Genomic DNA, 15,645 nt, shown 5'->3' on the forward strand with positions numbered 1-15,645 from the left:
GATCCTTTGTAATTGGGAGGTAAAGAGAGACCTTAACACAATGGATACTTTTGACCAATGAGAGAATCAAGGAATCCTTTGTAAAGTTGTAAATTACTGGGAATTAAGGAATAAATATTTTCTTAGCACAAATATAATTTGCATGATTGTGGAAGGCCAATGGTCTCATCCTCGTGACTTTGCTGTAGGTGTTTCTCAGGGGACTATCTCAGGTCAAATAATCTCCAGAAGCTTCTTCAATAACCTTCCCTTAGACAAAAATAGAGTTGTTTGTTGCTGATTGTGCAGAGTTTTGTTCCGTTTGCAACTCTGCAGATAACAAAACAGATCATGGCTCTGTTCCATACAAGTGATTGGCAGTGAACACTTCCAAAGGCAATGAGAACCTAACCACCTCTGTCATAAAAGTGCTGAGGAAAACATGAGCAGAACGTTAACTGGAACACTGATATTAGTACCCTGGCTATAAAAGCAAGTTAGAGTTTGCTTGCTGTGGTAATTCCCCAAAGCATTAAGCCATCTCCATTATAAGTGGAATGTGATTGAATGCTGTCTATTTGCTGGATAAGTACAGTTCCAACAACACTCAAGAAGCTCTACAGTATTTGGGATAAAGCAGCCTGCCTAAGTTTTATCCACTCCTCCATCCTGAACATTCTTTCCCTCTGCCAGTGCACTGAGACTCAATGCACACAGCAACATTCAAAAGCCGAACTCTCTACCATGTAGAAGAACAGTGGTGTATGGAAAAGCTACACCTGAATGTTCTCCTCTAGATTATGTGTTATTTATCTATTTAAGTAATAGATATTCATTTATTTATCACATGTACATTGAAAGATAGAGTGAAGTGCATTGTTTGTGTTAATAACCACACATTCTGGTGCTAACATAGCATGGTCACTGTGTTCAGCAGAACAATGTGGAACATAACAAACAACAAAACAACAATAGCAAAACAATCTCCATTCCTCTCTCCCACACATCCATAGTTCTCCAAACATTGCGCCTTCGACTTTCCCAGTAGACTCGCAGACTTCCAGACCCAGGCTTTGGCCATTTAAAGTTAAAATATTTTGCGAATCACCTACCATTGTTGAGGCCAAATACTAAAGTCACTACAGTGCAACACTGTGCGAAGGCCAACTCCACAATGATACCAATGTACCAAATTTACCATGGCTACCTGAGGGAAGTTGAGGGTGGGGGTTTATACTGGTCATGACACCCATACTCACATCCTATAGAGGAATTCAACAGACTTCTATTCATTGGTATGAATAAAATCTCAATTATTGAATCAAATTCCAAAATAATTATTGTTGTGATTAATGGCAATTGAATTGGGTCAACAAGGGGACCTTCCTTTGTTCCCTTTGAAATAGGATTTATCTTCCTCTTGTCAAATGTGTATAGTCATTTGTGGAATCTGTGCTAGCAGTGAAGTAACTTGTTACTTGTGAGAAAATAGCTTCTTAACATCATCTAAGCAATATTAGCCATTAATGTGCAGACTATATTGTGTAAATTGCAGGTATAAGCAACAAGCATTTTTAGGATAATCTCTTCCCTAGCATGAGCAGATTTTGCTGTTTTCCGAGCTTTTATTTGCTTATCCTTTGACAATCAAAGGATGGTATAATGATGTTGCTCTCTGAAGTGAGTAGAAGTGAAAAGGGGTAGCTTTTAAAACGTTGTAGATTAAAAATGGCACTTGGGTGCTTCTAGATGAAATTACATGCCTTAATTGGAGAGATTTATTCAAAATTCAAAGTAAATTATTACCAAAGTACAATACTTCACCATATACAACCCTGAGATTATTTTCTTGTGGCAATCATTGTAAATACAAGAAACAATAGAGTCAATGAAAGACTGCACACAACTGGATGGGCAAACAACCACTGTGCAAAAGACAGCAGACTGTACAAATACGAAAAGAAAGAAAACCCCAAGGCATTCTACAAGTAAAAACAAAAGCAGGTACAATAGGGTCTTTAAAGAGACTCCTGGATAGGTACATGGAGCTTAGAAAAATAGAGGACTATGGGTAATCCTAGGTAATTTCTAAAGTAAGTACATGTTCGGCAGAGCATTGTGCTGTAGGCTTTCTATATTTCTGTATAGAAAGAAAAAAGAAATAATAATAATAACAAATAAATAAGCAATAAAAATCGAGAACATGAGATGAAGAATCCTTGAAAGTGAGTCCATAGGTTGTAGGAACAGTTCAGTGATGCTGCGAGCAAAGCATCTGGTTCAGGAGCCTGCTGGGTGAAGGGTAAAAACTGTTCCTGAACCTGGTGGTGAGATCTGAGGTTTTGTTTGTAACACTGCTGAATAATAAAATAGTTATGGCAGCTCTAAAGGCAGGGATTTGCGAAGAGTGATGTTTGAAATGGTTTTATGAATTCTGTCTTTTAGTGCACATACTTTACTGATGCCAATTTCAGGAACCTCTACATCATCTTCAGTTGATAAATATGCAGTTTTTAAAGACTTGACGGAAGACAAACCTGCAGAAAGTTCATCATTTGCAGGTACAAAAGACTACCTTAAGGAATGTTTATTCCAAAACTGAGCACTGGAAAAAATGTAATGATTGGAATCTACCCATGAATTATTGCAAATACATATGTATAAAGAAGCATGCACTTGAAAATCAGCATTTTCATCTACGTACATAAATGAAGTTGCAATACACGCCAAACAGTATTTCTTTTTTAAACAAAAGGAAGTTGTCAAGAATGTGAATACATTTGTTAAATACTTACAGTCTCATATTTTAATTTTACTTACCAAGAAATAAGTTAAAGGTTACTAAATTTTGTTGGTCCATATTATATAATTTACTAAACAAAATGTTGGAGGAACTCAGTGGGTCACAAAGGGACTAAGCAATGTTTTTGCTCAGGAATTCCTCCAGCAGTTTTTATTTTGCTCCATGTTCCTGAATCTGCATTCTCTTGCATCTCCATGTTATTTAATAGATTTCATATTTTCATTTTGTTTTGGAATGCCCTATTTTCTACACTTGATTCTCCTGCCTACTCATTACATACTGCTCAGTGATCCAGGAATTTCTGCCACCCAACAAATTCATTTGTTAAAAGACATGCAAGATGTGTCTGGTAAATATGATGACCTTTTATGGAAAAAGGGAGAAAATTGACCTTGTATCTATCATGATGTTATTGCCCCAGAACAATTTTTAAAAATGGAGCCATTTACATAAGGTACTGCAGTATGAACTAACTGCTCATGAGCATTTAGACACCAAATCAGAAAGCAGAGTCTCCAACCAATCTCTACTTGAGCCACATACAAATTGGCATGGCGAAAACAAGTTTCGGAAGAAGAACATATAGCATGTAGAGAGAGTTAATAAATCACACATGATGGAATAGCAGAGCAAACTCAATGGGCCAAATGGTGTAATTCTGCTCCTGTGTCTTATGATGTTATGATCTGTTCAAAATGGGTTCAGGTTCTTGAAATGCTGGCACGTGTAATGGAAAAAGTGGGAGCTGAACTGTTAGCCTGGTCTGCACCTGCACCATGCTGTGACCTGTAATACCGTGAGCCACATACCTTAGCGTTTAAGATCATTTTAATTGAAATAGAGGAGGCAAGGGTCAAAGTTGCAGAAGTGCAGAAAAGGAAGGAATAAAGACGAAGTAAGAGAGAAATATATTGCTATGGGAAATAATAAGCAGACTGGCAGGAAGGGTTAGCGAGCACAAATCTAAGAGTAAATCTGTATGTAGCAGACTAATGTTTATGTAATAAAGACAATATGTATCTGAGTACAGGTAGCATGTGAAACAAACCAATCATTGTAAATGATTCAGATGAGCAAAGAGCATGAAAGGAAATAATATGATCTGGGAATCATTATGAAGATGGGACAACACAGACAGGGACCTCAGCATTAAAAGCTACTTGAAATTTAGGAAGAAGAAGTAAAGTTATGGTGGAAAAGTGACTGTTAATTAATGAAAGCCTGAGTACAAAAGAGCAGGTTGACCCAAGTTCAGGAAACCAAGACATAGAAACAGTTTGGTGCAGATGAGAAATAATAAAAGGCAGGAAGGTACCTGTGTACAGACCCATGTCAGGGAAGAAAATAAAAGGAAAAATAACAGGAGCTTGTCTATAACGTAGGGAGGTAATTAGGGGGGGGGATTCTAATCTGTTTATGGAATGGAGATTATATCAAACGTAAACAAAGTTAAAGTAGTACTATCCTTAAAGGAGAAACATATAATTGTGTGAAGGTGTGTGGTAGATGAGAAGATTGGATCAAATCTAAAAATAACAGCAAGAATGATTAAAATTTAAAAAGGACAGAAAACTTAATATAAAATAAACTAGAAATCTAGACTCAAATTTTTGGAATTTCTGTGGAAATATCTAAATCAATAATTGGAAGGGAGAGAGTAACTTGGGGGGGAAATTATTGTGATGAGGGAAATGATACTGAGCAAGTTGTTGGACCTCGGGCTGACAAATCTCTAAATCTTGATGGACTTTATCCTAGGATCTTAACAGAAGGAGGTAATAAGGGATTTGATGTGTAGTTTTAATTGTTTAGACTCCCCTAGATTTTTGGAAAGGTTCAATTGGATTGGAAGAGAGTGAATGTGACCCCTTTATTCAGAAAGGCTGGAAGGCAGAAAGCAGAAAGATACAAGCCTGTTTGCTTAACTTCCATCTAATGGTAGCACACACAAGATGTTGGAGGAACTCAGCAGGTCAGGCAGCATTTATAGAAAGGTATCCATCTCAGTGAAATTGTTAGAGTATATTTTCTTTGGCACTTAGAAAACTTCAAGGCAAAGTCCGTGTTTATTTTTGCATGTGGAAACTTGTTTGACCAATCTGTTGAAGTTCCTTAAAGAAGTAATGTGCTGTGAATTTACTGTATTTAGATTTCCAGAAGATATTTTATATAGTGCTGCATCAAAAGTTATTGTGGAAGATAAGAAGTTATGTAGAGATAATATATTGATGGGGATAAGGGTTGGCTGATGAATCGGAAAACAGAGTAGCATATCTGATACAGTTGGTAATGGTAGAAAACCAAGCTATGAAAAACAAATAAAAAGTCTACAAAGAATATAGATAGGTTAAGTGGGTGGGAGGAGATCTAGCAGTTAAAATGCATGAAAAATTGAGAATTTTTTCATTTTGGCAAGAAAAATAAATTGAAGCCTGTGATATAAGTGATGAGAGAGTACAGAGGAAAAACATATAGAACTGCAGATGCTGGAACTTAAACAAGAATCGAATTGCTGGGAGAACTCAACTGGTTAATCAACATCTACAGAAAGAGAAATCAGTGGATCTCTTGACTTAGCAAACCTTACTCAGAACTGAGGGAAGGGTGAAGATGTTACAGTTTTCAGAGTAGAATTGCTGTTATTTAGCTGACGGGAAATAACTGTTTGAACTCTCTTTAGATTTTGGTGATAAATACAGTGTGTTTCGGGAGCTTGGTCAGAGCACAGAGAGCAAATCCTCAGGTGAGTAGGCATTGACCACTATGTATAATTGCCTTTGCATGTAATAGCTAAAGCTATTTCTTTTATCCCAAGAGTAAGCTGAGTGTAAATTGCGAATTATACATTTTAAACTTGCTTGTCACTCTACATTTCCTTTCTGCAGTAATTCTTCTCCAGGTTCAAGCCTCATCAGGTTTGTTTTCAGGATGTGACCAACATTAGCATTGAACTGAGATGAGTCTAGAAGCCTTTGTGTTTGTTGCAATGTCCATGTAGCAAAAAAGAGACTCACTTGGTCACATGGAACCAAGTTGGTTTAAAATGATGCAGAGTCACAAACAAGTGAAAATAAACTGAATGAACTGGTAAAATGCAGAATATTGCATAGATGCTAGATGATTAGACTGTTCCCTTTATATTTGAAACAATTTTATTTGCCAATTTATTTCTTGTTGTTTTTAAATTTGATGTAAGGTTTCTGTTCACACCTTTTTTTTTGGAAGGAAATTGAGTGAAATAGAATATGTTTGTATTCCAAAAAGAAAAACTCGACCAAACAGTGGTTTGATTGACCCGTTTCCTGTTGTTCTTTTACTGCTTTTTCTCCATTGGCCATGAAATTAGGGAGGGTGGGGAAAAGATACAGAACTAAAATGCTCGTATTCAGAAAGAAAAGAAAAATCTTGCCATGAGTCTTGCAATATTCTGTTGTTTCTTTTTTTTTCTGGATTCCAATTTTCTATCCAAGATCAGAGTAAAAGTTGCTTTACATTTTTTTATTTGGGTAGGATTTCATACCTCCTGCACCTAATAAAGTGGCCACTGAGTGGATGTTTGTGGTCTTCTGCTGCCGTAATCCATCCATTTCAAACAATGATGTGCTGTGCATTCAGAGATGCTGTTCTGCACACCACTGTTGTAACACATGGTTATTTGAGTCACTGTCGCCTTTCTGTTAGCTTGAACCAGTCTGACTACTCTCCCCTGACCACTCTCATTAGCAAGGCATTTTAGCCCACAGAACTGCCGCTCACTGGATCTTTTTTTGTTTTCTGCACCATTTTCTATAAACTGTTGTGTGTGAAAATCCCAGAAGGTCAGCAGCTTCTGAGATACCCAGACCACCCAGTGTAGCATCAACAATTATTCCACAGTCAAAGTCACTCAGATCACATTTCTTCCCCATTCTGATGTTTCATCTGAACAATAAATGGATCACTTAGCCATATATGCAAGCTTTTATGAATTGAGTTGCTGCCACATGATTGGCTGATTAGATATATGAATTAACAAAGAGGTGAACCTAATGAAGTGGCCACTGGATGTAGAAGAAGAACCAGACAATTAATGAAATAGACCCAGCTTGTGATGTGTTTGCTACTTGACCATAGCAACTTCCTAAAAATTGAAGTAAACTAGTCAATAGGATGTAGGCCAAAAGATTTACAAGCAAGAATATTAAGCACACTTCGAATTTAACTAACGTGTGAGTTCAAAAATCTACTTTTTAGGTAGTTTTTTTTTAACCTCAGCACAGTTTGTGACTGCAGCTTTCTCAACACTTAAACTGTATTCTAGTGAATCACTAAACCAGTTAAGAAAGGTCACAGGTCCAAATACTGGTCAGGGTGGCAGTAGGAGACTGCAAATGGTTGGTCTCCTTTATTTAGCGGGGTATGAAGTCAGTTTTACTATATGGCAATCCATGTTGGAAATTTCTGTTCGAATGGAAGGGGAATCTAGATTTTGACATTTTCATTGGTTTTATCACTTCATTGAAATCTGGTATTGAACAACTGCGGCTTTTAGAAAAATGGCGGATGAAAAGCTGTGCGCAAGTCTTTTGTATTTTTACCCATCACTTCATATTATCTCCAATATAATTGGCTTTTAAAGAAAAGTAACCATCTCACATGAAAGATGTATTTTGAGCAGGAAGGCTAAGTGTAATTTACATAAATAAGGTCATCCGAGTTTCTTCTGTCTTCATCCTCACTCTGTTTCAGTCACCACAGCTGTGTTTTTGAATCAACGGTCAACAATTCCTAGTCATTCAACCTCTTCTTTTTAATGTTCTCATTCTTTGTGTATTAAGGCCATGATGGTCTCACAATACCTGTAATTTCCTCCAAAATATCCACACTCCAATGTTTCTTACTTCATCCATATCCTCTCCTATATTTGCCCTACCATTAGTAGCTGTGGCTTTAGCTGCCAAGACCCTAAACTCTGCAATTTCCTTCATAAATCTCTCAACTTGACTATTTTTACTTTTATGATACAATCACAAATTGTGTTCAGTGCAAAACTCCTTGAAACATTGCAACTGAAAACTACTATATAAACACAAGTTATTATTGCCATTGTGAACAAAGTCAGAGACAAAGTGAAATTTCATTGACCAGGCTTGGATGGTTTTTCTAAAATAGTTAAGAATGCAATTTTTTCAATCCCCTCCAAAAGGCTGTTTAAAAGGGTACTTATGACATCTCCAGGTGATAAAATGAACCAAAAAACTAAACAAATTTAAATAAGAGTCCTTTTTGAAATGACCAACTTTTGCTAATTAGGCTGTGTGCCTTCATTTTGTGTGTGGTCTGAATAGAAAGTAGCAAAATGCCGTATGTGCCATGGGAACATCCGGACTCTTGCCCATCATAGCTGGGTTAAAACTCTCACTTTCTTTTTTCCAGATTTGCAAAATGGCCCTAATTTGGGCCATTTGGGTATTTAAATTTGGTTCGGTGATCATCCCTCTTCCCTACAATGAGAAATTAAATGGTGGTATGTTCTAAGTAGGATTTTACTTGGCACTGCATGCATGGTATGGGTTGGTGCTTTGGTCTTAGTTAACTTGGAAGTGCTTGTGCTTGAGTGCTGTGAAAAGTGAAACACAGAATTCCGTTTGTAACTGCTGGTACTTTGTCACTGAAAAGCTTTATGTTTGCAGGGGAGGGCTTTGCAGAATTCAAGTCACCGGGAAATGACGATGGATTCACAGACTTCAAAACTGCAGACAGTATTTCACCAGTAGACTCTTCAGAGAAAGCAAAGACGTTCACAACGGCCTTTCCTTCCGTGCCATTTCTTCAGCAACTGCAGCCTGTTACACAACCTAAAGAAACTTTCAATTTCACGGACCTTTTTAACTCTGTCAGTTCTTCTGGAGAAAGCAAATCTGTATCATTTCCATCAGTTTCTGTGACATCATCCATTGCCTCATCTGTGTGTGTTGCACCATCATTGCCATCGTCACATTCATCCAGTACTTTTTCCTCATCTGGTAGCAGGACTGTTGGCGGAATTGATGAATTTGGAGACTTCAGTCTTTTTGGCATTCCTTCCAGTACTACTACAGGTGGGGAATGGGGTCAGGATGAATTTGCAGATTTTATTGCTTTTGGCTCTACTGGATCCTCTGAACAAAAATCAAATGATAAGTACAATGTTTTGAGGCAGGAGAAGAATGATGGATTCACGGTATCTTTTGATGCCTCACTTGGCATAGCAGAGCAACCTCCAGCTTCCACTGTAGACAAATATGATGTTTTTAAACAGTTACCTGAGGAAGGGTCTGTTTTGGACTTTGAGGAGCAAAAAGACAGCACCTTGCTTTCACAAGGGAAGAATGATGATGACTTTCCAGTAACCAAGTTGCCCCTTTCATTTGGCACCTCCGATAAGGCTTTCATGGATAAACTTTCTGCTTTTAAACAAGCAAAGGAGGACTCTGCTTCTGTGAAATCTTTGGACCTTCCTTCTATTGGTGGAAGCAGTATTGGTAAAGAGGACTCAGAAGATGCCTTATCTGCTCAGTTTGACATGAAGTCAGCTGAGGTTGGTGGTGACCTGAAGCATGTATTGTCAGACAGCTCGCTGGATTTGCCACCTGTCATTGGTCAGCCACCTCCTGTTACAGGTGAGGAAATGGTTCGATTGATCTGGTAAATGCATCAAAATCAATCGCGTACTGCAGTTACCTTTCTGTAATGCCGCACCAGTGAATTACCATTTACATATCCAGCTATCTATTCTGTATAATCATCACTGTTGGGAATTGTATTGAGTGCCACTGTTTGCAGTGGTTTTAAACAGAGTGGAAAAATCCAACCGGTGCCCTTGATTTAGAAATATCACTGGGTAATTGTTTTGATGTACCTATCTTTACTCTATTGCCATCAATATATTGTTGTGCCAACATTGTTACTGTTTTTCCATCCAGCGTGTAACAGTGTTCAGTCAGTATGTGGAATGGCACTAATGTTGTTCTGCGCCTATATTTTCAAGTCATTCATTATAATCCCAGAGAGAGTGACAATTAGCTTGGATGGCAATTGTTAGTTATTTTACTTCCATCTTTGAGAAAATTAAGTTTCCATTTCAATTTTAGCACCATATTCAATAGCAACTGTTGTACAAAAAAAAAGAACAAGGTGCCTTAAGGTGGTGCCTAGTTTTAGCTGCAATTTTCTTACAAGGTTGCAAATGATTCTTTGTGAAGGGGCACCATTATTTGAAGATAAGCAATGTTGTTTTCACTTACAAAATGCCAGTTGAAGCTGGTTTCAAAAATTTAGCTTGGGCAAAACATCCTAGACTTCATCTAAGATGTTAATGTTTGTACAAAGCCTGAGTTTGCCATGCCAAGATTAAGTCAGCATTAGGATAACTATCTATAGTTTCTTCAACTGATAGGTAAGACAAAAGGTGGTGAATACAGCAGTTACATATAAATAATTATATGAGCAAAAATTACTCCTCAAAAACAATAATGAAAGCGATTTGGAAAGGGGTTCCAGGTCAATTGACTGGTTTAATAAATGTCCAAAAAAGGTTATTTAAAAAAAAATGAAATATAACAATTTTCTTGGTCCAAATATTGGCTCCTCATTTATTCGTGGATGGGATAAATGTACCAAAAATTAATTATAGTCTATTTAACATCTCTCCATACAATACTGGCATACCAGACTATGTTTAACCTGTGTCTATAATGGTAGTACCTATTAGGAGGTGGTGTGCATCTGTAGCAATTGTGTATAATATTTAAAAAAATGTCAGACAGACAGAAATTAGACTGAACAGACTAATAATTTTTGAAACTATTAGTCATAGCTTAGAAACTGACCTGCTATTCCATTATTGTTGTATGGAAGCAATGTCTGTAAAGTGCCCCCTAATGCCTGTGGAAGCACAATTGTTTTCTTTCAGAGTGTAAAATGAAGAGATTTTATTGTAGAACGATACTGACAAGTAGTATTAGTTCTTCAACTTTTTTTCAATTTACAAGCACAGCTGTTAAAAATGTTTTTTAAAGATGGTGAAAATACACTGCAGCAAGATTCAAAGTATATGCACCATATACAACCATGAGATTCATCTTCTTGCAGGCAGCCACAAAACAAAGAAACAAAATAGAATTCATGAAAAACCCCACATCATAAACAGTCAAACATTCAAAAAATACACCTCCCAGAGGGAAGTTACAGGCTGCAGGTTGCAGTGACCGTAGTTTCAACAAAGGATATTTGGTAGAATTGTAAGTAGTTTTGTTAGCTGCCTGCAAAGCATTGCCATGTCTTGCCAGCACTATCTTGCAGGAATAATTGTATGTGGACCTCTCACAATTATTGGAATTGCTAATGCTTACTTTAGATTATTATTTATTTTAAAGTATTTTGCAGAGACCTGAGCTGTAATCGAGTAGAGTTTTCAGGCCCTAGGCTGTTGTCACTGCATCTGGTAAAAATGAATGCAGTTTATTCATTACCACAAGAGAATGTGCAGATGCTGGAAATCCAGAGTTACATATACAAAATGCTGGAGGAACTCAGCCGGTCAGGCAGCATCTCTGGAGTGGAATAAACAGTTGAATGTTTATTCCTCTCCATAGATACTACCTGACCTGCTGAGTTCCTCCAGCATTTTGTATGTGTTACTCTGGTATATATTCATTTCATTGTAACGTTTAACTGTTGTGCCACAAAAAGCTGTTTGGATACTTACAAATGGGTATTTATTCATCTGGTATTATGGGATCATGTTATGAACAAATCAGCTACAAAGCTACATTTTCTACCCTTCAAAAATAATTAATTGGCTTTGAACAACCTGAGAGCATGAAGATGTTGATAGTTCAGATGCATGCTCTTCTTTTAAATGGGATCATTTTTTAAAAAAGAAAACCCTTTTTATTTAAATATATTGATGTGGAGATGGACTGAAGATGAAATTTCCAGCACTCTAGTTATTGTTAGGTTGGTGCTTGGATTTGTGCAAATATGGCTTAGCGTTGTAGTTTCTGCCTCTTGCATTGGACAGTTGATCTCCAGTTGTACAGTGGCTCCAAAGACAAGTTTTAAAAGATGAAGCCACTTTATTCTTAGGTTTGTGTTTGCATATCAAAATAAAAGCCAGCTTATGGTAGGATGATTTATCTTCTACACTTTGATGACATCTCCAAAAGTGCCTCGATGTCATAACTTACCTGTATTGTAGTTGCAGGTGAAGTATTAACCCGTAATACTAATTCAGTTGTGGCAGATTGATTTTATTTTAACACGTCTTAAGCAGTGTCGAACTAGCCCTTTTAAGTGTTCCTTGCATGGACTGGTCTTTATGGTATCCTAAATCAATATTTGGTTTTATTACAGGAATCTTAACTGTTATTGAGAAGCTGAAAACAAATGTTTTTATATAGTGACCAAAGAAGTCTGAGGCCAAAACCTCGTAGCCACTACTAAAATAGAGAGCCTCTGCTTTCTGATGAATAGAACTACTTACTCAGTTACTTTTTAAAAAACTTTTACAAAATGAAATGGAAGGCATTTCTTTTGAAAGTCAGTCAAGTAGCACTTGAAAATTAATTCTGCTGAAAGAGTATGAAAACCAGTTCAGTAGATCCTTGCAGTATGTTAAGCACTATGTAATAATATTTATGCTGTTCTGTATGGTACAGTTTAAATTCACACTCTTTTGTTGGATGTAGTGCATCAGCATAAGCTTTTCTTTGTGATACTTTCTGTGCTTTGCACTAGCTGCACTGTTATGCGTATATAACACTCTGCACTTGGAGAGTGATTAATAGGGTTTGTACATAAACATTTTTCTCATTCACTGTGTTTATTCCAGCTGGTACGAGACTTTGCTTTAAAAACGAAAGCTGTTAGAAATACTCACAGGCTAAAACCTATGAGTTCAGCTCAGGTCAGTAAACTTTCATCAGGATTAAGGAGCAGTTCCTAGGTGAATGTATTTTGTTGCAGAGGAGAGGGAGGGTTGGAAAGAACAAAAAAGTTGGTGGAGAGGAGATGGAGAGAGACTGAACAACATGATAAGCTAACACTGATAGAAAGGAGATGGTGAAAGTTTATTTAATGACACTTGATCTCTCTGGAGGAAATAGATATAGAGTGACATGAAAGAGGCCATTGGAGGAAGGAAAATGAAAGAATGCGGTAATTATGAAATATTGCAGTTGCTGGAAATCTAAACTAAAGTAGAATCTTGGAATTACCCAGCAGGACAGGGAGCATCTGTGAAGATAGAAACACTAAGTCAATGTTATCGATTGGTGATCTTGTTTCAGAATTGCCTGTTTCAGACAGAAACTGAAAAAAACTGGTTATCTAAATTGTTAAATTCAATGTTGAGTCATTGGGGGGTCTTTATGCACCTATCAGTGAATGAGTTGCTGTTGCTCCAGTTTAGGTTGGGCCATTACAACTGTGTAAGAAGCCAAAGGCACAAGGGCGAGAGTTGAAGTGAGATGCAGAGTTAAAATGACAGGCATATGGAAGGTCTGCTTCAAAATTGCAAACTAATCATAGGTGTTCTGCCAAGATGTCACCCACTAAATAATTGGTTTACCAGTAATAGGTTAGACCATATTCTGAGCACTGAGAGCACTACACTAAATTAATTGCTGCTTCATTTGGTATTTGGGTCACCGTATAGTGGGAATGGAAAGGCCAGGCCTTATATCTTTTGTAGTTTTGTGGAAATTTGTCCTGAGAACCACCTGTGTATTTTCTTCCACTTCCAATGTGATCTGCACCAGTCATATCTTCCTTTTGCTCCCACTTCAGCATTTTTAAGGAACCATTCTCTTAACATAACAATTCCCTGGTTCACCCTTCCATCTCTATCAACACCCACTCAACCAAAGAATTTCCGTATTCTGATATAGCACTTTGTATTTGATGCTCACAATTTGAGATCATCTGCAACCAAATTCAGATCGGCTGACTTTTTTGGATCACATCTGTTCAGTCTGCAATGATGAACCTAACATTTTTTACTCTAAAGCCTTTTACTTTAATTCTCCATTCTACTCCCATGTTGACCAATTACACTGTTACAATAAAGTTCAAAGTAAGCCTGAGAAGCAGCATTTCATCTTCAGTCTAGGCACATTGCAAGTCTCGAAACTTAATATTGAACTCAACTGTTTTAGGTAACCAGCCATTTTGCATCAGAATTAGTAGTTCTGAGGGGAATGTCATCAATCTGTAACAGTAGCTCAATGTATTGGGAATTTCCAAAATTCTTATTTTCTGGATTTACAACAACCTTAGTGCTTTGTATCTCAGTTTCAGGATTGTGTCTCCCTTCTTTTCTCTTACCCTCAGTCAACTACAAGGGGTAGTTGATAAGTTCGTGGCCTAAGGTAGAAGGCGTCAATTTTAGAAAACCGAGCACATTTATTTTTCAACATAGTCCCCTCCTACATGTACATACTTAGTCCAGTGGTCGTGGAGCATACGGATCCCTTCTTTGTAGAAGTGGTCCACAGCAGGTGTGATTGATAAGTTTGTGGCCTGAGGTAGAAGGAGATGAGTTATTAACTTCAAACTTTCTGCATTATCGCTCAAAGAGATGAACTGCACGTGCATGTAACAAGAGTGTCTTGGGCCTCCAGGTGGTCCACAGCAGGGGTGATTGATAAGTCCGTGGCCTAAGGTAGAAGGAGATGAATTATACAGCTCCTGTTACATGCACATACAGTTCAACTCTTTGAGTGATTATGCAGAAAGTTTGAAGTTAATAACTCATCTCCTTCTACCTTAGGCCACGAAGGTATCAATCACCCCTGCTGTGGACCACCTGGAGGTCCAAGATGCTCTCGTTACATGCACGTGCAGTTCAACTCTTTGAGTGATAATGCAGAAAGTTTGAAGTTAATAATTCATCTCCTTCTACCTTAGGCCACAAACTTATCAATCACCCCTCATGTTTACATCACTTCCAGACACATAGCAGTGATTAACAAGCCTTTACCACCCTATCACAGATGTTTCTTTGTACTCATCACATTTCTGAAATTTAAAATTTCTTTGATTTCTAGCTTTTCCTGCTTCTGATGTAAGGTCATCAACCTGAAATATTAACTCTGTTTCTCTCTGTATAGATGCTGCTTGACTTGTCAAAAATTTTAAACATTTCCAGATTTCTACTATTTATAGTCTTTTCTTTTGGTTATAGTTTGCTTACTCATTGTTTATAATTGTTATGCCATGCATTTCATTTGCAGGAAACTTTTAAGCTTTTGTTAACCATGGAGCGTTTCCACACCCAGTAACTTAAGAAATGGAAGCAAGGGTAGACATAATATTTCTGAGCATCCTCCATCATTCAGCATGTTATGGCTGACCTTGTGCTTTGTCCATTTTCTCTCCTGATCCTCACATCCTCCTGTTTCAATTTGTGTTTATTGATCTATTTTGAATATACTCAGGCAATATCCACAGATTTCTGAAGTAGAAAGCTACAAAAAAAAATGACAGCCCTTTGCATGAAGCCATTTCTCCTTGTCTAGTTCTCTCATCTGCACTCCTCACCACCTCCCTGTCTCCCACTCTCTCTGTCTCCTCTCATCCCTCCATCGGTACATTTGTATCTCCAATTGAATGACATATAGGAATCTACAAACTGCATGTGTAATCTCTCCAATCAATAGTTGTCAACAACAGACCTCTAGCTGTACAGTTTACTATAACTGAGAAGCCTGGATTATGGAGCAGCTGAAGGTCATCGCTGTTAGAAAAGAGCAGGTGAGCAGAATAAATAATTGGAAAGGGGGTCAGGAAGTGCCAGAATTTAAAAATCAAAGAGTGAAATTATCATGAATCTCTGCAGATTT

At 37.4% G+C, this 15,645-nt stretch overlaps 1 protein-coding gene across 5 annotated transcripts in view; it reads left to right on the plus strand.

The window, feature by feature from the left end:
• synrg (synergin, gamma) overlaps positions 1 to 15,645 on the plus strand; it is a 124,564-nt gene that overhangs the window by 47,743 nt on the left and 61,176 nt on the right. For all 5 annotated transcript variants that reach the window (XM_072243347.1, XM_072243348.1, XM_072243351.1 and 2 more), the window contains 3 exons: positions 2,425 to 2,540; positions 5,463 to 5,525; positions 8,455 to 9,423. In XM_072243347.1, coding sequence (XP_072099448.1) covers positions 2,425 to 2,540; positions 5,463 to 5,525; positions 8,455 to 9,423 — 1,148 coding nt within the window. The remainder of the gene's footprint in view (positions 1 to 2,424; positions 2,541 to 5,462; positions 5,526 to 8,454; positions 9,424 to 15,645) is intronic.

The sequence above is a fragment of the Mobula birostris genome, chromosome 25 (assembly GCF_030028105.1).
Source record: "Mobula birostris isolate sMobBir1 chromosome 25, sMobBir1.hap1, whole genome shotgun sequence".
In the NCBI taxonomy this organism is placed as follows: domain Eukaryota; kingdom Metazoa; phylum Chordata; class Chondrichthyes; order Myliobatiformes; family Myliobatidae; genus Mobula; species Mobula birostris.